We start from the raw sequence: 26,156 nt of genomic DNA on the forward strand, positions 1-26,156 counted from the left end.
CAGGGCTGACAGTGGTCCATCTTCTGCTGGACTGCCCTCTTTTAGCCCCCTTGCGGCAGTCCTTTAATTTACCAGCTACACTTCCTTTAATTCTATATGACGATGCCTCTATAGTTGACTCAGTTTTACGTTTTATCCGTGCAGCTGGGTTTTATCACTCACTCTAGTGTGGGCACTCTCGCATGATTTCTCAGGCTACACCCACTCCAGCGACTTTTAATTGGGACGTGGATACCAAAATAGTGTCTTTTATGGTAACAAGTTGTGTTGGTACCTCTATCAACACTTTCCATCTGGAGGTTCTTCGTTTGTAGTTGAGTCGTTGACCCTTTACCTAATCCATCAACCACTGTAGTCTGTTTTACTCTAGTCAACTATTTGCTCTGCTCCTTTTAAGTGTCCTCTGTTTTGTGTTATTGCGGTGTTCATTTTAGCTCTGTACCCCTTGGTGTTCCTTCCCTCTGGGTGCAGAGGTTACGCTTTTACTGTATAGGCCTTTTACAAGTATGTATGTTTGGAACAGGGGACTGATGACCTCGATGTTTAGCCCCCATCAATCCCCAGAACCAACCAATCAACCTCCCTCCCTCTATGCGGTGCTTTACGTGCTGGAAGATCAGCCATATGTCTCCCGTTGTACTTCCAGTGTCACATCCCGATACTCCATATGCCCCACCTTCCATCTGTGTCAGCTGCAGAGAGCCCCATTCGCCTTACTGCAGGATTCTCCAGAAAGAAAGGAAAATCATGGAGTACAAGACCCTGGACCGACTGAGCTACACTGAGGCTAAGAGAAAATTTGAATGCCTTGATCTTGTGCATATATCATCTTACACCACCACTACAACGGTTCTGGCACCATTAGCTCCGCCAACCCAGGTCACCTCTCGGAGCCGAAAGACTACACCTGTAGGGGGTCCATTCCCTCCCTGTTCCTCCTGCATCACCACCTACTTCGGGAGCAGCACCCGCCACCACCACCACCACCACCATCAGGGACGTCCGTCCACTGGAGAGTGCATGATGACATGTGTGGTAGTGACCACGTCCCCGTCTTCCTCTCACTGCCCCAACATCAGGTACACGGACACCCGCCGAGACGGGCTTTGAACAAGGTGGACTGGGGAACTTTCACCTCTGCTGTCACTGCTGAATCTCCCCCTCACGGTAACCTTGATGTGATGGTTGAGCAGGTGACCAGTACAATTGCTTCTGCGGCAGAAAACACGATTCGTTGCTCTTTAGGGTGCCTGAGCCGTAAGACAGTCCCTTGGGGGTTGCTGGAAGTCGCTGAGGCAATTAAGGATTGTCAGTGAGCTCTACAGCGACACCCTTCCGTGGAGCACCTCATACCCCTTAAACGGCTCCGTACCAGTGTTCACTACCTTATCAAACAACGGAAGAAGGAGTGTTGGGAGAGACACGTCTTCACCATTGGGTGCCACATGTCACCTTCCCAAGTCTGGGCAAAGATAAGATGCCTTTTCGGGTACCAGGCCCCAACAGCTGTCCCCAGTGTTACCATTTATGTTGCAAAATCTTGATAGCCAGCCCCGGCTAGCTTTGAAATTGGTAATATCTATTTCTTTGGCTAAAGCCGATGTTTTAAGCTGGCACATTTCACTCATCACTGCGTATTGTTGCTTCTCATCCACATAATAGCAGAGCCTTTTTTTGAGGTCTGGATGTTTCGCTTTTTGGCCGCAAAATTGAAATGCCCAGCAGTTACTGTTAGTTTCTTGAAGCAGCATAATTTTTTTTTTTTTGCCAGACACGAATACAACTCTCGTTCATGTCATACTTTCTTCCCACTGCGCGGTGCGCGGTTTCCAATGTTTTCGGCTTCTCAGTAATTTTCAATTTTTGTTTAGCAGTGTACAAGCGATAATGAAATAGTAGCCATAATAACAAGTTTGAAGATGTCAATACTTCAGTTATAATGTGCTACAGAGGCATCACAAACTGAGGCCACAACAGTGCTACAGTATAATGGGATATATTGTTGGAGGCGGAGCAGTACCAACCTTGTTTCGAATAATCTCCATACCCCAGTGTTTTGTCCTTAAATTCAGAAAAAAAAGCACAGATTATTCAAATATTGGTTGGTTGGTTGGTTGGTTGGTTGGGTGCATAGTTAAACCAGATAATGACAGAGTGAAAGTCCACACACAGAAGAATTCAAGTTAAGAAATAAATACCTTCAACAAAAAGAACTTGCACTCTGCCATGAAGTTACTCACAAATTAAGTCTTTACCTTGTTGTGCCAGGAGTCGGGTATGTGCCCTTACCACTCATGGTCAATACTTTCAAGTTCTGAGCTGTCCAAGCTCAACTCAACACTTTAGAGTGCCAGGTGTGTATAGTATTTATGTAGAAAAGACCAGCTGCACAGTCACAAAGTGCTGTGCTGAACACAAGCTCCATATACAATGAAGAGAAGTGGACAAGTCAGCCATGGTGGAACAATGACTGGAGAATGACAACAGAATACTATTTGAGGGCGCAACTACGTATTGGAATTTAATTGTAAAAGAAACTGCCAGGGTATGATTATGGTGCATAATTTCAAAAGTGGCCAGGCGTATGTGTTTAGTAGAGCACCAGTAAACCCCTGATTCCTTAATGAATTGTACTCTCATCTATAAAATATCTTCAGACTTTTAATTACCTTACGCACGGGTTAACGTGTTAAATATTTGATGTTAAACATGTAAGAGAGAATAAATTTAGAAAAGGTTTGAAATTATCTTAGTTTGTTGAAACCCGCAAAGTGCTCTCGTTATCGAGCCTAGTTAAGTATAGTGCAGGTAATTGCTTTCCATTTTAAGCAAAACCTAATTTTTCATGCATCTCATTATTGATGACATTATATCTCCTGAACTATATACAATCGTATAATTTTGCTGGTACATTCAGTAGTAAATTAGGATACTTTCTGCAAAATGTGTTGCGAATAGTGAGTAGTAAAGAAGTAATAAATTAATATGTCTTGCCTGAAGTTAAAGTTTTTGTGGATGAACAACAAAACTGTAAGCAATTAACATTTTTCCTTTCATCATTTTATGAGAGGTGTTGGTGAGAACAAGTTTTGTGAAGGTTTGAAATTACGTGGAAAGTTTGCTGGAAATCGCTATGTCTATTCACAGCTCCTTACTATAATACTTGCCTTACTGTGTTAAACCTTCTTTATATAAGATTGTACCTCTTAACGAGTAGATCATGACAGAATTTTAAATTCAGTCAGTAATTATATAAAATATTAAAAATAAAATTTTTGTTGCCCCTGGAAGCTGTTATATAGGCAATTTGCAACTGAGTCTTTGCACCAAGAACCATGAAACTGGTTAGCCATTCAGTAATACAGTTGGTGGCAGACTTGGACACCAAACTGAATCAGAGAAGTATGATTGACAGTACAAGTCAGCAGTAGTGTCAAAAACCACGAGATACAACATTTAGCTTATAAGACTCGGTATGAAACATTCTGCTACCACTTGCTTAAGTACTAGTTTGTTACAAAGCATGTATTGTATGTAGAGTTAATATTCATTATCTACTTAAATTTACATGCTTAAAAACAATTTTCTGGTGACATGTTTATGAAATGCTAATATTAAGGTGAAATTACACAACTGATGAATAGCTTTTTTACAGGTGATCAGGTATCTAGTATTTTCTCTAGTTTGTTCATATCCTTCAACAAACATTTTTATGAAACATGTTGAACTCATCATTCTTACAAAAATGGCACTCTTTGTCTCATTATGTGTGATTGTTTGTTAACTGGTTATGCAACAAACACATACTGTAATGTTTTTTGGTGCTGGTATTTTTCACCATTGGAAATCGAATTTGGTTTTCTGTTTTAACAGGAGGAAGAAGGATACGAAGTTAGAGGTGGTAAACGACGCTCGTGGGATGATGACTTTGTCCTGAAAAGGCAATTTTCGGCACTTATACCTGCGTTTGATCCACGACCGGGCCGCACTAATGTTAATCAGACATCAGATTTGGAAGTTCCTCCACCTGGATCAGATGAAAGTTCAAGTGGGGAGAGCAGTTGTATCAGTGTTGGGAGCAGCTCAGATGTAGAGACAGTGCCGCAGCCCCGCCTCAAACTATCATTACGAGGACCAAACCAGCACGGGGTAGGTAATTCTTTCTGTTGAGAAAGAGTAGGATTGCATGTCGTTGCCATCGTGATGGATATGAAGAAATAGAAAACCACATTTCCCAATTATTCATCTGTAATAAATTTTGTTGGAAATTTATGTAGGGAAATTGTAAAATATATGTTTCTATAATCCTTAACTTCAATTTATGTTATTATCTTTGGGAAATAAAATTTGTAACCATCTGAAACACTGATTAAATTAGTTTTTTCTCACTTTAAGTATTAAAACTCAATTTGCTTTCTGTTGATTACTTCTTGGTCGTTGTCAATTGATGAATTCAAGAAAATTTTATTAATTCAGAGTCACAAGACTGTACATCCATACTAGAGCTGTATTGATGGTTTGTTTTTTATCAGTTACTGTTGTATTCTTCATGTGTTTGCCTGACTCAAAATGCTGTGATAGTTAACATAGTGTAGTTTGTAACCATGTTTCTATTTTTTAATTGTAAATTCGAGAGTCAAACACAACAGTTACAATTATATTATTTATAAGCCACATTGGCAGAATCATTTGTATAGAACTTTTTGAAAGAAATTTCCACCATTTGGTTGTAAATTACTGGTCATGCCATCACGATTTTGGCTTTATAACCATTCTAAAGTGCTAGCTGAGCTCTTGCAGGATGTCCATTCTGTCTAAACAGGCTCTAAAGCTGATTGTGTGAAATAAATGAACAGTAATTTACAGTCAAATGGTGGAAATTTCTTTATAGAAATTGTTATGCTTTTTATTATTAAAAAGATGATAGGCTAAGACCTAGATAAAATCACTGAAAGAGATGGTGCAGTGATAATGACACTCGTATTTAATTCAAGAGGGACTGTGTTCAAATGTACATGCGGTCATGCAGCTTTAGGTTGTCATTGGTTTCCTTAAGTAGCACTAGGTGATATCCTTCTTTTTTTGCTACGTAACTCTGCAATTCACACTTAACTGCCTGACACAGGGTTTATCAAACCACTTTCAGACAATTTCTCTACCGTTGCACTCTCAAATAGCACGTGGGAAAAACAGTTGCTTAAATCTTTCTGTACAGGTTGTGATTTTTCTTGTTTTATTATTATGATCAAGTCACACTATGTAGTGGGAATCGGGAGAAAATTATTGATTAAAATTTCACGAAAATATCTTGACATAATGAAAAACTCCTATATTTTAATGATTGTTGCCTCGAATCACATGTCATATCGACGGTAATCTCTCTCCTGTTGCACAATAACACAAAACAGCTGCCCTTCTTGGAACTTTGTCAATGTCGTCCATTAATCCTATCTGGCAATGCTCCTGTACTGCGCAGCAGTACTCCAGAAGGGGTGGGCATGTGTAGTGTAAACAGTCTAGTAGAACTGTTGCATCTTCTAAGTGTTCTGTCATCTTCAGTTTGCCTTCCCCCACCAACATTTTCTATGTGATGGTTCTAGTTTAAGTTCTTTGTAATTGTAATCCTTAGGTACCTAGTTGAATCAGCAACCTTTAATTTTGTGAGATTTGTTGTAGAACTGAAATATAACGGATTTCCTTCAGTACCCATGTGGATGACAACATACTTTTTATTGTTTAGAGTCAGTTTCCACTTATCGCACCTTACAGGTATCTTTCCTAAGTCATTTTGATCTTCTATTGACTTTCCTAGATGGTAAATGACAGCATCATGCAAACAATCTAAGAGGGCTGCTCAGATTGTGTCCTAAATAAGTTTATTTAGATCAGGGACAGAAGAGGGTCTATAACACTTTGTTGGAAATTCCATATATCACTCAGTGACTTTGTCAGTTATTATGAACTATGACCTTTCAGGAAATTATTGTGAATCCAGTTGCACAACTGCGACAATACTCCTTCAACACACAATTTGATTAGCAGGCTTTCTCTCAGCCAAGCATCTAACCCAAAAAGCCTTCAACCAACATTAGATGAATTCAGATGGTTCTTGAGCATTTTAAGAACAGTTGGAGTAGCCTGCAACTTCTCTTCCCGTTTTACCTCTCAGGAACAGTTTTGGTAATAAATGGTTGAATTGCTTTCCTATACTTGTACAGTCCAAAAATCACACTCGGTCCGTAGTAACTTAAACGGTGACCAGGCATTAAACTTCATCCCTCAACCATAAATGTGATAGTCTTTACGTATTGCCAGTGATTATAAGTGCCAATCGAGGAGATACTTGGCTAAGTAGGGCTCCAGGTCACAAAAAATGTCAATGCTGGGAGAGTGGTATGCTGACCCCATACCCCTCCACACCAAATGCAGTGGCACCATTACCAGAGGATCACACTTCGTTCGGTCCAAAATGTTGTTTTACATGTGATTGTATGTTGATGAGAGCATCAATTGGTTGTATTGGCATGAGGGAGAATTGTATAATGATCATGTGAATAATACAAAATTCTATGCAGTTTTGAGTTGCTCACCCCCGTTATTGTTGGAAAAAAGGCCATTTTCACTTGACACGAGGTACAGCATGCGCGCGTGAAGTCAGTGAAATGTTTCATATTGAGTATAAAAACAATTATATTTGCAGAATGTGTAAAGATAATAGTTCATCGTATAATAGCAGTAATATTAAATCATTTGAAGCTATTTTTCTACTAAATACCCAGGTCAGTAAAAAAAAAAATAATCAAGACTGAATTAACAAAAATAGATAAAAGTTAAGATGATTGTTTGAATGCATCAGCTCCCCCCTCCCTTGACTTCAATGTGCAGAATGTTCATACAGCCCTGTGAAAATGTTAGAAAAGTCTTCATTTGTTATGTCTTTCAACTTGCTTATCACATTGGCAATGGAAAAACTAGTTTGTAGTAGCTACAATATTTCAAAAAGGATATATTGCTACCCCATACAGAGGAGATGTTGACCCACAGACAGGCACACCAAAAAGACTGCTATACATTTGAGCTTTTGGCCAAAATGCCTTCTTCTGAAGTAGAAAACACACACACACGCGCGCACACACACACACACACACACACACACACACACACACACACACACACACACGCGCGCTCACACACACACACACACACACACACACACACACACACACACACACGCGCGCTCATGCAAGCACATCTCTCACACACATAACCACTGTTTCTGGCTGCTGAGGACAGAGACAGAGACAAAGGCAGTGGCTGTGTATGTGTTGTGAATTTTTGTGTGTGTGTGTGTGTGTGTGTGTGTGTGTGATTGTTTTCTGTTTTAGGAAAAGGCCTGTTGGCCGAAAGCTCAAATGTGTACCAGTCTTTTTGTTGTGCCTGTCCGTGACTCGGTGTACCCTCAATATTGTGAGTAACAATCTATCCTTTTCATAATATTGTTAATGGCTTGAGTTTGCACATACATTTTCTTCTTAAAAACATTGTCGAGAATATGATGGACACTCGATTTACAGCTGTTGCTCATTTGCTATGTGGAATACAAAAACATTGACACAACACAGTCCCATAGCCACTGCTTACAAACAACTGACTGTCTGAATGCATATCTGTTGTTTACAGTTGTTGGTTCAAGCCACCACTGTAGTTACTGTGCCGACATCGCTTGTAAGTCTCAGAACATTTTGAAGTGGTGGTATATTTATATTAATTTAGTATTTCCTTAGCTCATGTATCAGTCTTTTACTCATAAACAACAACAGTACTACTGCGTCATCACCATATAATTAACTTTTCTATTATTAACACAAACTCAAGTATAAGCAATTTGTAAATAATGCTTTCTTTTCTGTGTGTTTAGGTTCCTGATGTTGAAGTACCATTAACAGACCGTAACTGGACAATATTCAGAGCTGTACAACAGCTTGTCCAAAGTGCAGAACTTGGAACAAGGCAAGAAAAGCTGCGACGTATATGGGAACCAGTATACACGTAAGTTGACATTCTTTATAAGTAAGTTGACATTATTCATAAATTCTTATAATTTTCAGTAGGTTTAAATCTAGTGCATATTTTGAAAATGATATAAGCAGCTATTTAGCTAAGAATTTATATCAGATTACACATTGTATATAGCTAGAGCCCCCTCCATGAATGTGTGGAAATGTCAGAAACAGTATGGTATGATCGAGTCATTCTACACGTCTAAACCCTATACACTTTGTAAAAAACACACACACACACACACACACACACACACACACACACAGGAATAATCATGAGCAGCTTGAGGACCTCGTTTCCTTTCAACAATAACTCAGTCTTTGCAGATACCAATTAGTAGTATTTAAAATACCTTGTAATGCTGTGATATATTCATTTGTAGTTAGGTAACCACAACTAATAGAACATTGTTTTATGGGAACTAGTTATCTTTTTCACCAGTTTGAACAAACTGGGTTGTAGCATTTTCGCCAGACATAACAGCACTTGCAATGAGATTAGCAATCACCGAAACTCTGTAACCTTCATAAACTAATGTTCGTGGGTAATGATGTAAATAAAGGGAAGTTGTACTTACCAGTTGTACTTAGCAGGCAGACCAATAAAAACTTACGCAAGCTGCAAGTAACTGTCAGAACTGAAGGTTTCTTTATCAGGCAAACAAGAGGATTGCTGTAAATGTGTTTGTTGAGCATTAAATGAGGATGGTGCGTGATCATGGTAGCAGGATGGTGCGTAATCATGGTGGCAGTCATAGTAACTAATTCTGAAATGTGCTATCCATAAGGTACCCAAACACTGTACCCTATAGAATAGAGTTAGCAGGGGACAGTGGAACATGGCTCCAGTCAGTTTTTGGTCAGTACTTTCGTGAAACAGGAAGTTATGCAGTCAGTATTAGTATAATTATAAACTATGCAAGCAAACAAAATTTACTATTAAATGCACATTTAAATGCACAATCAGTGCTCTGGCACAGTGATGAACTGGAAAGAGTGGTACAAGATCTGTTAGGGGTAAACAACCTGTATAGACTCAACAGACCTGCTCAGCACCCAGCCTAAGAAGGAAAAAAAGGGGGGGGGGGGGGGGGGGGGGGACTGACAAATGCATGGGTTTATAGTTTATATCTGGCTTCCTTTTGGAAGCAAGTATGGACTACAGGAGCAGCAGACAATGTTAGTTCCACCTATAAAATGCCCCATGGACTCTGGAGTTGACTGAAACCGAGAAAGATCATGGGTTTGTATAGAAGGCTGCACCAAAATGATGCTACAGCTGCGGGTGGGCAACTGAGACTAGACAAAGCGATGGGCTGTCCTTCTGAATCAGTACTCACATCGTCTTTTTCACTGTCATCACCATCAATTGGTTGAATAACACAAATTCAAGCTCCTGAGAGGTATCAATGTATCAGTAAAAGTTTATAGTCATCATCATCTTCTTCTTCTGCTTCTGTGGAGTACAGGATATTTAAAAGCTCTTCTAAATGTCTCTGCTTTTCCAAATTTTGTCTGAAATAAAATATGATATTTCGTACATACTGATACAAGCCAATCACGCAACAGTGCTGATAAAGTAATCATTTTAAATTTATTCTATGTATTTTAGTATCCAAATTAGTAATCTGTAATAATATGAGCAAAGGTACAAAAATATACATCGTAATTTTATTATACATGTCACCTAGCCGTTACGAGAAGTGGCAGAATTAATAGCACTAGAACAAATGCTTTCTACCAGGTAGTAAGCAATCCTGTTCTTCTCTGTTAACTGTTGTTTTCAGCCATGGACTTCCAAACTAACAATTAAAGTTATAAGAAATGTTACAGTTGTTGACATGATCTGCTGGAAACAGATGTGTATAAGAAGAGAATGCGTATGATACATCATACAGTGGGATGTGATGAGTTAATTTGTTGCACTGTTCACGGACTCCATGACAAAGTTTAACTTGATGATCATATTAATGTTGTTATAGGGCTGCTTATTATTGTTGCATGTGTCTCTTGTGGTACAGCATAGTATATCGCGAAGATGACAGCACACCTGGACAAGAGGATCAACAAAATGTAGATTCAACACACCAGAGCAGTATTCCTTCAAGTACTACTTCACCTTCTACTCCTGCGACACCAACCATGCCGCCTGCCTGCAGTGTTGATGATGTGCTGCAACTTCTCAGGCATCTTTTTGTCATCAGCACATTTAAAGATGAAGGTAAGCTTTATTAGATTCTCCTCTGCATTTTATTGAGGGGGCTCATATTTAAAAAATGTTTTTTTTTTATTTATTTATGATTAAATATAACTTGAGTCTTGGGCATGAATTTCTGTGTAGGTATTACTATGTTAGAGAGCTGTTTTCTTGCAGAATGTGAACAATGCAGTGTTAAAAGTTATGTGACTTTCCATGTTTCGCATGTTCGTAATTAAATTCTACACACATGTATAGATTGACCTGTTAGTTTGTCCCAAGTGAATCCAACAGTGAAGAATTTTATGCTTAATATGTGTTACTGATTTGGTTGCTGTTTGTAATTCTTACTTTTCAGTGTTGCCCAATCCCAAAACCAAAAGTCACTAGATTATGATGAATAAAATGAATTATGTCATAGAATGTAATTACATTTTCTGATTGTTGCCTTTGTTGTCACCATATTCTTTGATTGATGGGAATAACCTGAACTTTAACATCACTCTGTGTTAAAGCCTACAGCAGTGAAGGGAGAAAAAAAGAATGTGACCTTTGTGCATCTTCAGACAATTACCTAGTATTTACAAAAAAAATGTTTTGTTTGCATAATCCCAAAACTGCACTTCCTTCTCAGATGTTTGTTTAAGTAGGGTGTGTGTGTGTTGAGTGAAGATAATTATTTTTATTCCTCTTCAGGAACATTCTTTCAGCCCTATAATAATATGAAATGCTGAACTTTGTCTTCTTATAGGTTTGTAGATAGTATCGTCACTATTATGTATGCATTTTTATAGGAAACAAACGTAGTTAATTGCATTGTAGATAATAATTTAAATATGGGCAACTTGATTGGAAGAGAAGGAAAGGGTTTAATGAGTAACTTAGGGTGTGTTGATGCTTCCACCTTGCCAGCATGGCCTCCTGAAGTGAATCAAACCCACGGAGTCTTACCAGCCCATTTACCCTGCACTGTCACTGTTCTCCCCACTGCTCGCTGTGATCTTCACGAGGCAACAGTTTCAAGGTGGTTTGTGTTTCATTTCACAACCATCATTGTATGTTCCGAAACTTGAGTTGTGATTGGCTGTTTCAAGGTCACTCCACCGGCACCCTTTTTAATTCTGCTAGCTATGTGATTAACTGCAGGGTAATTACTCCCGACCAGCAGTAAGGCTGCAGCATGAATATAACGAGGCTCCTGGTGATCAGGAAAGTGCCAGCAGCAAAACTGTATCATAAACATACCCTGCAAGCAGGTGAAATGTTAACGTTTTGGAAACTGTATGTTGGTTTTTCTTTCAATTGCTCATGAAAAGGGACAAGAAAATAATGTGAAAACTGTAATGCAAAATTAGTTGCTTTTAATTAAATTGGTGATTTTTATGAGAGATCATGAAATTTGTAGTTTTCCTGTATAAAAAGTAATAAATCTGAGTAATTAAACGTGAAAATTGCTTGTTCACTTCTAATCTCCTCAAGACTATGGTATCTGTATGATCATAAAATGAACATTTTCTGCATAACAAACTTTGATGTAATTATGAAAATAGCATCAAAGTTGACAAAAATCACATCGAAATTTAACAAAAAAGAGATTGAACTCAGCTAAAGCAAAAATAAAATAATAATAAAAAATTAAAAAGTTGACTTGGCAACAACAAACCAGTTTTGCAAAAGAATGATACAGAATTTTGCCACAAAATATAACTATTCTTTCTTATCCCTACTTGTTGGTAACATTTTCAGTTGTTTTAAACTGTAGTGTACCACAGATCATGGGCACAAGCAAGTAAGCAGTATTGATAGCGAAAGACAGCAAAAATTACAGACAGTGGTATGAGTGTTCACAGGTGACCCAAGTTACTTTCATGACAAATGAGAAAAAAATCAATCAAACTTTGCCCTTTTGTAGCATTTGGTGGACAACAAAAAAAATGTGATGGCCTCGTGGATATTTCTGTATGGCATCCATTGTAAGTTTTTCCTGGAGACAAGTATCTTTAGTTGACCGCACTACAATACGAAACAGAAAATTATACTCAAGCACTTGTTTCCTGATACAGTACTACCCGATGCTGCAGTCCGTCTACTGGGGATACAATTTCTTTAATTGGCACTTAAAACTAAATGTTTCCACCCCATCACCCACCCGGTTCCATAAAATACTTGATAGATCCTGTGGCACCCATAGAACTCTCTTCCCTGTTTTCTACAAGTGTAAGTGATCACACTGCAGTTCTATGCTATCTGTAATTATTTTATTGTAATCACATCACTGTATTTTCTTGCACAACATTCTTCATGAATAGGTATGGAGAATAACATTCTTGAAGTACTACATCAGATAGTTAGTGCCCTGGAACTCTCAAGGTGTGACCAGCTGAGATTCTGCAGAGTAGATACAGGGCACCCCAATTTAGGATAAGTGCTATTGAGATTTCTGCTTGGTCATCTGGATTGACATGTTCCACTGTTTCTTTAAATCAATTCAGGTAAATGTGCCAACAGGTTCCTCTGCTACGTTCTGGCTGATTTCCTTTCCTATCTTTGAATTCTTTCCCTGGTCTGATGATTTAGATTTGACAAGATGTTATACTTTAAGCTTCCTCTTTAACTGAGATGAAATCAAATCATACATGTTTTACTTCTGCCTTCAACTGTATATTTCAGCCTGTGCTACCTGTCGGTTATAGTATTTCCCTCACATATGCCTACTTAGCTCGCTATCCTGTCCGAGGGTTGCTTTTATAAGTTCCGCTCTCTCTCTCTCTCTCTCTCTCTCTCTCTCTCTCTCTCTCTCTCTCTCTCCTACACAGTCTGCCTAAAGTACTACTATCCACCCTTTAAATGTATGCTGCTTGAAAACCCTTCCACAGCAGCAGGCAAGGTATGTCCTCATATTTGTAAGGAACAGGATTCATTCACTCGTCCAGCCATAGTTACATAGTTACCCTGGAACAAACTCAGTTTTCTGCTTCATCGTTGATTCATTTTGAGCAAGTACTCTGTGTAATGACTTCGTTGATATTACGTCATTCAACTGTAATGTTCCTTATTTATTTTGTGTTCATGAACCCCAACCATCCATCTTTGGTCCAGTTTCACAGAGGCAAATGTGTGATTGATTGGGGGTGCAAGCAGACGTGCTGGTTTTGGTGCACAATTGTTGGGGAGACATTTGTAATTATAGATTTAATACCTTTATTTAAGAGTGCCATACAGGAAGTGAGATAAGGTGAAGGATCATTGTTATTTTGAAGTTTTGTTTCAGAGCTTATATAATTGAAGCAACTAGCATATCACAGTGTTCTAAGTTTCTTCCTATGTGTAGCTTGTTTTATGCATTTTACATTATTTTTGGGAAACAAACTACAATGGTTTTTATAGTTTCTTTTTTTGTTGTTGCATTAATGTGTTTAGAAGACTAACTTTCTTTAAGAAAAATACATTTATATTTGGTTTTTATAACAGAGGCAGAGAATGAAAATGAAATTGAAGACAGTGAAGGTCACTTAGCTATTGAAGAATTCACTAGTAAGAAGATAACCAATAAATTGCTACAACAGATACAGGATCCTCTGGTGCTGTCATCAGGGGCACTTCCATCGTGGTGTGAAGAACTCAACCGATCTTGTCCATTCCTCTTTCCCTTTGAGACAAGACAGCTATACTTCAATTGTACTGCATTTGGCGCTTCAAGGTTAGTTAATACTAAAACTTAGTGATTGTTAAGTGGCACTTTCAGGGCTGAATTACAGTAAAGCTAGTATAAATAAATAACTAGCAGAGTTTCTGAAAGTCTCGGTGATTTTTGTGGTGTACTACTCCATCTATTATCTATTTCATGATGACTGACTCCTGGCTTTAAGCTACTCTTGCAAGATGAATATCTGTGTGTCACACTTGTCCGGAGTCTCGGGAAGAGTCTTCTTTCATTTGATATGTGGGAATATTGTAAAGGTTTCTTGAAATTACGGCAACCAGTCACCTTTTGTTTTGTTCTTCAATTTTTTTAGTAGTCCATTACTGGTTTCGCACTGCCTAGCGATTAGTCACCAGAATGTACATATTTATTAATTGTCTGCAGCAGTGTGGGAGTCATGTCGCTCTGGCAAGGCAAAACCTGTAAGCACTGAGTGTGGTGGGAATTACTGACATTTATTCACATTATTCACATTTACTTACAGTGATAAGTATCTATTTGTTGGATGCTGTATCTATCTCATAATGTGAATAATTCTCACCACACTCTGTGCTTACAAGTTTTGTTTATACATCTTGCCACAGTTACATGACTCCCAAAATGATGCAGAGAATTAACCCTCTGGTGGGCACGCCTTTCATACTTCCATGAGTGAGAGTGTTGCAGCTTTTACACTGCAATTAGGACTACAGTTTTAACCTAAGGAAAAATAAGCTTTATATAATTGCCAGTTACATTTTATTGGAGTAAACATAAAACATTTCATGGCTCTATAAAAATAATCTTTTTATTTATATGTTGCCTTCACAATTGCCTATTTTTGTCATAGTAATTTATAACAAGCAGATATTCTTTATTGCCTTCATGGTACTTTTAATTGTATCACCTAATTACACTGATTCACATGAAAGAAAGTAACAAGGGGACACATTATGAAATCGAGCATTCATAAACTCCCACTACTGTTTATGATTGTGAATAAATTAGTCAACTTCCATCTGAAGCTCACTTTCACATTGCACGCATTTTGTATCTATGACACTATGTTTCTTGCAAATATTTTTCTTGCATTTCATACATACTGTTTTGGTTCTGTCGTTTTTATGCCTGCCACATATTTAACAAATTCCAGGTTTTGTTAGCTCCTTGGGCTCCTTGGTCTTCTCTTCTTTGTGCCTATATTTAGTCAAGAAGGTGTGAATATCCTAGGGAAGTGTCTCTAGTAATGCTCATTGATTCAAATGTTCTTCCATAAGGTCCAGAGCAATGTGTTTTAAAAAATTCATCTTCTTTCTTTATTATCAGGATTGTTGAATTTGAAAATAATGTTTGTATTTATCCCAGCAATATCGAGATGTCTGTAGGAAAGTGCAAGTGGCCATCATTGCTTTATTCTGGAAGTACTGTAGGATGGGCACATCTGATCTACAGTGCCTACTCCTCCTTTGGTAGCATTGTAGTCCAAATTCATTCTTGATTTCTTAGTCTCTTAACCTATTTTATTTCTGCTGTTCATTGTCGATAAAAAATCACAGCTTTGTTCTTTTTAGGAACAGTCAAGACCATACAGAAATCGTCTTGAAAACCGAAGAGACATGACTGGACTTCCCAGGTTTTATTGGCTTGGAATTCTTGAGCTGTTTCCTTCATATCCTCTTTTTTTCCCCCATGGTTCCCAAGAAAGTCAAACCTTTGCCAAGTACATTTTAAGCCAGATGGTAGCTACTGTAGTAATTGTCAGTTGTAAGATTTCTGTTTGTTTTCTCAATTGGTGTCACTAATCTTTGCACAATGTCATCAGGCTTATTAGACTTCAGGTAGGGTCCTGGCATCTGCTTGCCACAATAAATTTCAAAGTTCAGGGTGTAAAATGTTTTGGCATCACATAAGACATCAATCTTGATCCCATAATTTGCAGGCTTATTAGGGGTATACTGAATAAATCTGCAGTGTCCTCTCAAAGGATGCATCATTTCGTCCCGTCTCGTCCACCCCCTTCCTCCCCCTCCCCCTGCGGGTCTGGGGGTAAGAATAGGCCCGAGGTATTCGTGCCTGTCGTAAGAGGCGACTGAATGGAGTTCCACACATTTCAGCCTTTATGTGATGGTATCCTGTAGGGTTTGACCACCATTCTTAAAAATTTTCCCGAAGAGCTCTTTAATGGTGTGGGGCATGTGGAGTTGGAGTGATATGGAACCCCTGATACATTTAGATATGACTTTGACAGGTGACATGTATGTGAGCATCCTGTCTGATCAGCTGTATCCATTCATGTTCGTTGTGTATTCCGATGGACTTCGGCAATTCCAGCAGGAAAATGCAACATCCCACACATCCAGAACTGTTACGGAGTGGCTCCAGGAAAGTTCTTCTGCATTTAAACTGTTCCGCTGGCCACCAAACTCCCCAGACGAGAACGTTATTGAGTGTATCTGGGATGCCTTGCATTGTGGTGTTCAGAAGAGAGATGCACCCCCCGTACTCTTACGGATTTATGGACAGCCCTGCAGGATTCATGGTGTCAGTTCCCTCCAACACTACTTCAGACATTAGTCGAGTCCATGCCATGTCTTGTTGCAGCACTTCAGCGTGCTCGCAGGTGCCCTGCTCGATATTAGGCAGGTGTACCATTTTCTTTGGCTCCTGAGGATAGTATCCAGGTGTTTTATGGTATAATTTGTCTGGTTAACATGTTTGAAACCCCATTTTTAAAAGTCCTTGGTTGCAATAAGGTATGTAAACGAACGACTGATGTGGATAGATTTGACAGTGTCTAGCAAGAAAATTAGGATTGTGTCAGTATATTCGCATTGTGAAGGGACAGATCAAGATAAGATGGATAGTTTTTATGAGGCACTCAGTGATGTAGTTGTTAGAGTAAAGGACAAGGACAGTGTTCTGCTCATGGGTGATTTTAACGCCAGGATTGGAAATCGAACAGAAGGGTATGAAAAGGTTATGGGTAAATTTGGAGAGGATATGGAGGCCAACAGGAACGGGAAACAACTCTTGGATTTCTGTGCCAGTATGGGCTTAGTAATCACAAACTCCTTTTTTAAACATAAGAGCATTCACCGGTATACTTGGGAAGGCAGGGGAACCAGATCTGTCATCGACTATATAATAACAGATCAGGAATTCAGGATGGCTGTGAGGGACACACGTGTATTCAGGGGATTCTTTGATGACACTGATCATTATTTAATCTGCAGTGAAATTGGGATTGTGAGGCCGAAAGTGCAGGAGGTCAGGTCCATATGTAGGAGGATAAGAGTGGAGAAACTTCAGGATAAGGAAATCAGGCACAAGTACATAACAGCAATCTCAGAAAGGTACCAGTTAGTTGAATGTAGTCAATTACAGTCATTGGAAAAGGAATGGACAAGGTACAGGGACACAGTACTAAAAGTGGCTAAAGAATGTCTTGGAACAGTAGTGTGTAAAAGTAGGATGAAGCAAACAGCTTGGTGGAATGATACAGTCAAGGCAGCCTGTAAAAGGAAAAAGAAGGCGTATCAAAAATGGCTACATACCAGAACTCAGGTAGACAGAGAAAGTTATGTTGAAGAAAGAAACAAAGCCAAACAGATAATTGCAGCATCGAAGAAGAAATCGTGGGAAGACTTTGGAAACAGGTTGGAGACTATGGGTCAAGCTGCTGGAAAACCATTCTGGAGTGTAATTAGCAGTCTTCGAAAGGGAGGTAAGAAGGAAATGACAAGTATTTTGGACAGGTCAGGAAAACTGCTGGTGAATCCTGTGGATGCCTTGGGCAGATGGAGGGAATATTTTGAAGAGTTGCTCAATGTAGGTGAAAATGGGATCAGTAATGTTTCAGATTTCGAGGTAGAATGGGATAGGAATGATGATGGAAATAGGATCACATTTGAGGACGTGGAAAAAATGGTCAATAGATTGCAGTGCAATAAAGCAGCTGGGGTGGATGAAATTAAGTCGGAACTCATCAAATACAGTGGAATGTCAGGTCTTAAATGGCTACACAGGATAATTGAAATGGCCTGGGAGTCGGGACAGGTTCCATCAGACTGGACAAAAGCAGTAATTACACCAATCTTTAAACATGGAAACAGAAAAGATTGTAACAACTACAGAGGTGTCTCTTTAATCAGCGTTGTGGGTAAAATCTTCGCAGGTATTGTTGAAAGGAAAGTGCGAGTATTAGTTGAGGAGCAATTGGATGAAAATCAGTGTGGGTTTAGGCCTCTTAGAGGTTGTCAGGACCAGATCTTTAGCTTACGACAAATAATGGAGAAGTGTTATGAGTGGAACAGGGAATTGTATGTATGCTTTGTAGATCTAGAAAAGGCATATGACCGGGTTCCTAGGAGGAAGTTATTGTCTGTTCTACAAGATTATGGAATAGGAGGCAAACTTTTGCAAGCAATTAAAGGTCTTTACACGGATAGTCAGGCAGCAGTTAGAGTTGACAGTAAATTGAGTTCATGGTTCAGAGTAGTTTCAGGGGTAAGACAAGGCTGCAACCTGTCTCCACTGTTGTTCATATTATTTATGGATCATATGTTGAAAGCAATAGACTGGCTGGGTGAGATTAAGATATGTGAACACAAAATAAGCAGTCTTGCATATGTGGATGACTTAGTTATGATAGCAGATTTGATTGAAAGTTTGCAAAGTAATATTTCAGAGCTAGATCAGAAATGTAAGGACTATGGTATGAAGATTAGCATCTCCAAAACGAAAGTAATGTCAGTGGGAAAGAAATATAAACGGATTGAGTGCCAAATAAGAGGAACAAAGTTAGAACAGGTGGACGGTTTCAAGTACTTAGGATGCATATTCTCACAGGATGGCAACATAGTGAAAGAACTGGAAGCGAGGTGTAGCAAAGCTAATGCAGTGAGCGCTCAGCTACGATCTACTCTCTTCTGCAAGAAGGAAGTCAGTACCAAGACTAAGTTATCTGTGCCCCGTTCAATCTTTCGACCAACTGTGTTGTATGGGAGCGAAAGCTGGGTGGACTCAGGTTACCTTATCAACAAGGTTGAGGTTACGGATATGAAAGTAGCTAGGATGATTGCAGGTACTAGTAGATGGGAACAATGGCAGGAGGGTGTCCACAATGAGGAAATCAAAGAAAAACTGGGAATGAACTCTATAGATGTAGCAGTCAGGGCGAACAGGCTTAGATGGTGGGGTCATGTTACACGCATGGGAGAAGCAAGGTTACCCAAGAGACTCATGGATTCAGCAGTAGAGGGTAGGAGGAGTCGGGGCAGACCGAGGAGAAGGTACCTGGATTCGGTTAAGAATGATTTTGATGTAATAGGTTTAACATCAGAAGAGGCACCAATGTTAGCACTGAATAGGGGATCATGGAGGAACTGTATAAGGGGGGCTATGCTCCAGACTGAACGCTGAAAGGCATAATCAGTCTTAGATGATGATGATGATGATGATGATGATACTCACCTCGCTGAGAACACTAATTTACAGTTAAGTAAAGTCTCTTCGGTGTAATTGTATGTTCTAATTTCTAGCAGTCAGTGATTCCGTTTTTATGAACAATATAAACAGCACTGCTTGATACTGTTGTCAGTAAACTACCAATTTTTTTAAAGAATTGAACTGTCATGTATAAAACACCTTCAAGCCTCTAATTACATTACAGATGAGGTAATGTGTTAAATATTTGACATTATCTATCTAATCGAGAAATGGTTTGAAATTGTGCTTCATGTTTGTTGTAAGTTGTTAACCTCTCATTGCTAAACAGTGGGTGAACATAGTCTTAGTTGTGCCCCATTGTAAGGAAAAGCAAGTTTTTCATGCATCTTAATGATGATGATGACATATCTCCTGAACTATGTGTTGTACAGTGATATAATTTTGCAGGTACATTCAGTAATTATGTAGGTAGTGTCTGCAAATTGTGTTGTGAATAGAGTTAGTACTAAAGAACTAATAAATTTAAAGTCATGGCTGATACTGAAGTTTCACTGCATGAGCAGCCAAAGTGTAGTCAGTGATTAACTTTTTTCCTTCCCTCATTTTGTGTGTGCATTTTGGGAAAAGGGGGGGAGGGGGAGATCCGCAAGAGGAAGGTCCATAAAGATTCAGAATTGTCTGTAATGTTTGTTGTATGTTCCAAGTGCTTTTACTCTCAAATAATGGATGAATAAAATCAGGGTACTTGCAGGCTGTCAGTTACGCTGCCTAAAGATACACACAGTTTCTAACTGTAGTACTTCTTGGTGTCCAGTTTGAAAGGTGGTCTTCTGGCCTAAAGCCTACTTGTTTGACAGTCTTTTGTTGTGCCTATGTGTGACTCAACATTTCCACTATATGGTGTGTAGCAATCTATCCTTTTCATAATATTGTGAACTGTTGTAATAGTGTATATATATATATATATAATGGAAGGAAACATTCCACGTGGGAAAAATTTAAGTATGTCTGCTTGTGTCTGTATGTGTGGATGGATATGTGCGTGTGTGCGAGTGTATACCTGTCCTTTTTTCCCCCTAAGGTAAGTCTTTCCGCTCCCGGGATTGGAATGACTCCTTACCCTCTCCCTTAAAACCCACTTCCTTTCGTCTTCCCCTCTCCTTCCCTCTTTCCTGATGAGGCAACAGTTGGTTGCGAAAGCTTGAATTTTGTGTGTATGTTTGTGTTTGTTTGTGTGTCTATCGACCTGCCAGCGCTTTTGTTCGGTAAGTCACCTCATATATATATATATATATATATATATATATATATATATATATAAACAGAACTGTCCTCAAACTAAAAGTCAGTTTAAACTCCGCAATGCTCTACAAGGCATGGTCCCATTGGAGGCTGTATATCCTTTCCATCCTCCAATCTTACCACTTACAGGGGACATACAGTTAAACACAGACTCCAAACCACAGAGCAACATTTTATTTTGTCATTAACAAATCATTGCCAGGAGTGAAAAAACAGTGACAAGGGTGAAAACAATCTGAGAGGACTAACTGGGTATTGAGCCTGGACCTATGGAAGTCTAGCACTTCCCCACCGAGCCCCAATTGAAAAATGCCGATTTGTACCATGGCATAGAATCCTTATTATACCGCCAGTCCTCTAATAACTGTTAACAGATTTAGCTAGTGGCTGGAGAAAGTCAAAGGCATGCTACCTCCAATAAAACTGTGCCAGTAGAGCACTTAAATGTGTTCAGACCAACGTTTTGATTGTTGATGACCTCCTTTTTCATCATCAACGTCTTCTCCTTCTCCTACTTCTTCTTAGAACCATGTTTGAGGCATAACTTTTGCAATAATATTTCAGTTAATGTTGAATTGTAAGATTAATATTAATCCTGAGAAGAAAAAAGTGTCGAGCTGAAATTTTGAGTTGGTCCATGAGCCAAAAATGGGCAGTGCAATTTGTAGCACACTGCCTGCTACAAGCCAGGATGAGGGTTACTGTTGGTGTGCAATGCTTATTTTGTCACAAATGTTGAGAAATATGTTTTCTGTGTGTAGATATTTAACTTGCGTAGTAGAATTACCTTCAGTTTGCATTCGATTTTACAGGTCGATCGTCTGGCTTCAGACACAACGTGATGTAACTCTTGAGCGGCAGCGAGCACCAGGTTTGTCTCCCCGCCGAGAAGACCCTCATGAATTCCGTGTGGGAAGACTGAAACATGAAAGGGTCAAAGTTCCTCGTGGTGAGAAGCTCCTAGACTGGGCTGTACAAGTCATGCGTTTGCATGCTGACAGGAAGAGCATCCTTGAGGTGAGTATTACATTCCTGTTTGTACTAATTAACAAGAAACATTATGAGTACTTATGTGTTTATCAGTCCAATGGAAAAATTTAGTAGAAAAGCAGTGATCCTGAATACAGCACGAAATAAAGTTCTCTCAACTGCTAAATAGTAATAAGATGTAATTTGTATATTGAAGGTTGGCAGCAAGATTGAATTTACAGTTAGGAGACAGTACCAAATAAACAGCCTTGAAAAAATAAAAATATAAGGGTGGAACAGTGTTACGAAAAAGAAAGTTGCTACTCACCATATAGTGAAGATGCTGAGTCACAGATAGGCACAACATAAACACTGTCACAGATAAAGCTTTCAGCCAGTAAGACATCTGTCAAAAACAGACACCTGCATAAACACACGCAAACACAACTCTCTCACACGACTGCATCCTCATGCAACTGAAGCTATTAAATCTGTTTTTGTTATATTTTGGACTTACAGCTGCATGCATTTATATCAAAACTTCTCAAAGACTTTATAGTGGTTATATTGAATTCGTATGTTAGGGTAGTTCTGTCTGTCAAAATTAAATTAAAGCTCCAGTTTTGTCTGATGGAGCTACTGTACTGAGGTAATGCACTAGTAATTAAAGTTATCATGATAGTTATATTGTGATGAGCCTCTGCATTAATTTCAATGAAGCCTGGTGGCAATTGCATCGAAATCAAATATAGAAACTAATTATGGGATTTATTTTAATATTAAAACAAAGTCAGAAATTGCATTCTGGGTGTTATAAAAATAAAATTAATTTAGAGGGGGGGGGGGGGGGGGAGATGATGACGACGTCACAATCAACAACTCCTGTTGAAAGCTTTCTACTTCACACGAGCAGCATGCAGAATGTGATGATAGGTACCTCTTTCAATCTTCTGTAACACAAAGTAACTCCTCTTAACCCTTTTAGTGCCAGACATTTTCTCAAGAGATCATGTTAAAAGTGCCATGCGATTTTACAGTAAAATGCAGACCTCTGCCATACTTGCAATAAAATCTAAACTAATGCATAAAGGAATGTAATTTTTTTTTAATTTTTAGGGAATGTTGCTGGCTACAGTAATATGTGCAATACACATTGTCAAAGAATATATTTTCAGAGAAAAAAAATTATTTTCATGATAGGGTTTACCGAAAAAAATTAAAACTTTGATTTCAGTTTACTCTGAGACCCATCAGATGATGATATACTCAAAAATTTCAGGTATATATGGAATCTCTGTAGTTTCCTTAACAAAAACATCATAAAGGAATACAAAATTTTTTATTTCACTAAGGAAAAAATCAAAAAGAACATAACATTACAAAAAAATTGTTTTGCTTTGAACGTGTTCCCAGTTCTTCAGTCATAAATCACTGACAAATGTGAGGTTGCAGTTGTGACAACTAGTTGCACACATGCTGACCAACACATGAAGGATGCAGTCCTTTCTTGCAACAAACACATGCTGTTTGTGGACGCCTGGACGCCGCTTCTTATCCTTCGTAGAACAAACACTACAGTAGCGTTCCTTTCTCGCCGGAAGAGTCTCTACACCATATACTGTTGGAGCAGGTACATTTATATCTATTGCACTTGTGGTTGCAGTCCTTGCCTGAAACCACTGTTGAGAAAGTTTGAAAATGACTATGCTGTTAAACTTCAGCCGTGTCAGTGGTTTGTCGCTGGGGTTTAGGCTTTCCTTATACAAAACATATGCATTCAGTAACATCCTGGCAATTATGCTGAACACTACCTTCTTCCACATCTTGACAGTCCTCCTCTCATCTAAATAGCAGTATGCCATTATATCCGAGGAGTCAATACCACCCATATACTTATTATATTCAAAAATTACATCTGGTTTCTTGACCGACTGTCTATTGCAAATTGTCTTTTCTGATGATGTAACAGAGGATGATGTACTCACGAGGAGGACTGGATTTCTCTGTGATTTCTTCTGTCTGAAGCCACAGAGAAGTATAAAAGATATCCTGAAAAACTTTAGCTGACCTACAGCGTAATTCGACAGAAGACCACGTGGCAGGAATTTCCTGTTTCTTCTAATTGTTCCCCTTAGATAAGTGCCGACTAAATACAGCTTTTCTGCCATAGGAATAGATGTAAAAAAATTATCGCAAAACACATGGTAACCTTTTTGCATGTAGCTCCCAAGAGCTAGTAGTTTCATGACGACTACATATCCCAGGCCATTCTCTTTTATTTCGTTTTTGTCATCATCACATTTTGCACCACGGTATGCATAAAACCCTAGGCAGTAATTTACTACTGAATCACACAGCATCCAAAATTTGACTCCCCATCTGTGATGATGTTTATTGGGAAGGTACTGGATTAGCTGTGAGTGCGCCATTGTTCCAACAAGACTTTCATCAACACTCAGTTGCTGGTGTGGAGTGTAGTAGTGACAGAAAACATTGTTGGAAATATCCACCAACACTTGAAATTTTGCTGTTGGATCATACAATAGGTGACCAGGAGGGTGAAGTTTCGAATTGTCTACAAAATGTAAGAACCGCAGCAACAACTGAAACCTGTTGCATGAAAACATTTGCGAAAACCACGGTGTCAACAGGTTTGCATCAGTTGACCAATAACTAAAAATAGTCAGTTTTTTAATCACTCCCATATTCAAAATCACTGCTACAAAAGCCTTCATTTCTGCTACAGTTGTTGGTTGCCACTTTTTGAGTCTCGAATTTGGCGATAAATGCATTGACTGAATCACCTGGCGAGTGTATCTGTTAGTCTGAGTCACCATAATCGTAAGAAGCTGCTGCGAGAACAATAAATTGAAAAAATCTGTTGGTGTGGCGTTTGCTGGTATATGTTTAGGGCCTGGTGCTTCTGCATACACAAAGCTTGGAGGGGGCGGATTATCTGATGCCTCACCCAGTATTTCAACAAAAGTATTTGCACTGTAATTCAGTTGTGTTTGGTCGTCGTCGTCATCATTTGCTGACGCACAATCGTCACTTGAAGAAGAAAACGATGAGTCCTCTTCTCCACCGGACATCTCATAATCCTATTCACTTTCTGCAAATCCTGCAAATTCATCTTCACTTCCACTACTTATCATATTATTGTCTAAATCACTCATATCGAACTGCAACTTCTTACACGATGACGCCTTACTCCTGTGAAATGCTCGGTAAATAAACAACACCAGAGAAGTTTATTTTACTCGACATATTGCACTGACAATCGAAAAGAAGATTAATATGCTGTGCCTTCGGCCTTCCTTCTGTGTCTTGGCTAGGGAATACTAACAACTTTCCCTTCAAGTGCGGAAAAAATGAGTGAGAAGGGCATCACGATCAGATCGTTACTGGCAGCTTTCGCCGAAAATCTGGATCACGATCAGATCGTATTTGGCACTAAAAGGGTTAACAACAATTACCTCTCATCTCTCATAATACGACAATGCCAATGATGACACGGTGGTCAGCTTCTTGACGATTATTCCCCTGAATCCTGAAGATGGTTCATGATGCACACAGAGGGGAACAGGTGTTCTCGCAACTGGTAGAAATAAAATATTTTTCTTCCACGAGCTATCCATGTTTATTTATTAGGCACATATAGAACAACATACATCTGTACACAACAGCGGATGAAATGAGAACAGAAGAGCTCTATTACAAGCATTAAAACAAGAGAGGTGGTGTTATAAAAAATTGAAGATGCAACTATAATGTTTAAAATTTTTCCGCTACCCTGTCAGATTACATTAATTAATATATCCTTGACGCATTCAACTTGCCCCTGTATGAATTAATACTTTTCATTTTTTCTACACAGGTAAACCTTATAGATAGCTGCACAATGTGTCTTGGTGAAAGAAAATTAAGTTGGAGTTAAGAGTATAGAGAAAATGTGTGTTTCAAACATAGCATAAGCTTTGTGAAATTTCACTAGTAACTGCTGACTAAGATGAGTTGCACACAAAGAGTGGTAAAAGTTAATGATAGTGAGCAGGCAAATTATGAGTGATGGTTATAGCAATGTTTTTAGCTTCAATGTAGCTGGTTCGTACTTCTGGTTAGAGATATATAATTTTTATGAGAATAACAGTGTGTATACACCCTAGAGCAACCAGGAAAAACCTGGAAATTTTTTAGTACTTGGAGATTTTGTTGTTGTTTTTAGTTTGCACTTGAATTTTTGTAATTTTGGCTGGTAACAACTGATACTCTAACAAAGAATTTTACATTAGCCCACTATTACAGAATAATCCTGCGTCAATAAAACATAAACAAGAGAATAACACCAAAATAAAACTTAAGTTGCAAAGAAAATGTGCCATTTACATCAACAAAACATAGCACATACACAAACGTCTGCCAACAGCAAAATGTGTCAAAGGTTTTAGGACGAAGTCTATGCAGTACTTAGTAACAACAAATCTTGGAATGTTTTACT

The 26,156-nt window shown here is 38.7% G+C and overlaps 1 protein-coding gene across 1 annotated transcript in view; it reads left to right on the forward strand.

Annotated features, from left to right (window-relative positions):
- Positions 1-26,156, forward strand: part of LOC124620049 (E3 ubiquitin-protein ligase Ufd4) — a 307,195-nt gene that overhangs the window by 256,973 nt on the left and 24,066 nt on the right. The window contains 5 exon segments of the mRNA XM_047146715.1: positions 3,874-4,149; positions 7,919-8,049; positions 10,082-10,281; positions 13,729-13,957; positions 21,502-21,706. Of these exon segments, the coding sequence (XP_047002671.1) occupies positions 3,874-4,149; positions 7,919-8,049; positions 10,082-10,281; positions 13,729-13,957; positions 21,502-21,706 (1,041 nt within the window).

The sequence above is a fragment of the Schistocerca americana genome, chromosome 6, assembly GCF_021461395.2.
Source record: "Schistocerca americana isolate TAMUIC-IGC-003095 chromosome 6, iqSchAmer2.1, whole genome shotgun sequence".
In the NCBI taxonomy this organism is placed as follows: domain Eukaryota; kingdom Metazoa; phylum Arthropoda; class Insecta; order Orthoptera; family Acrididae; genus Schistocerca; species Schistocerca americana.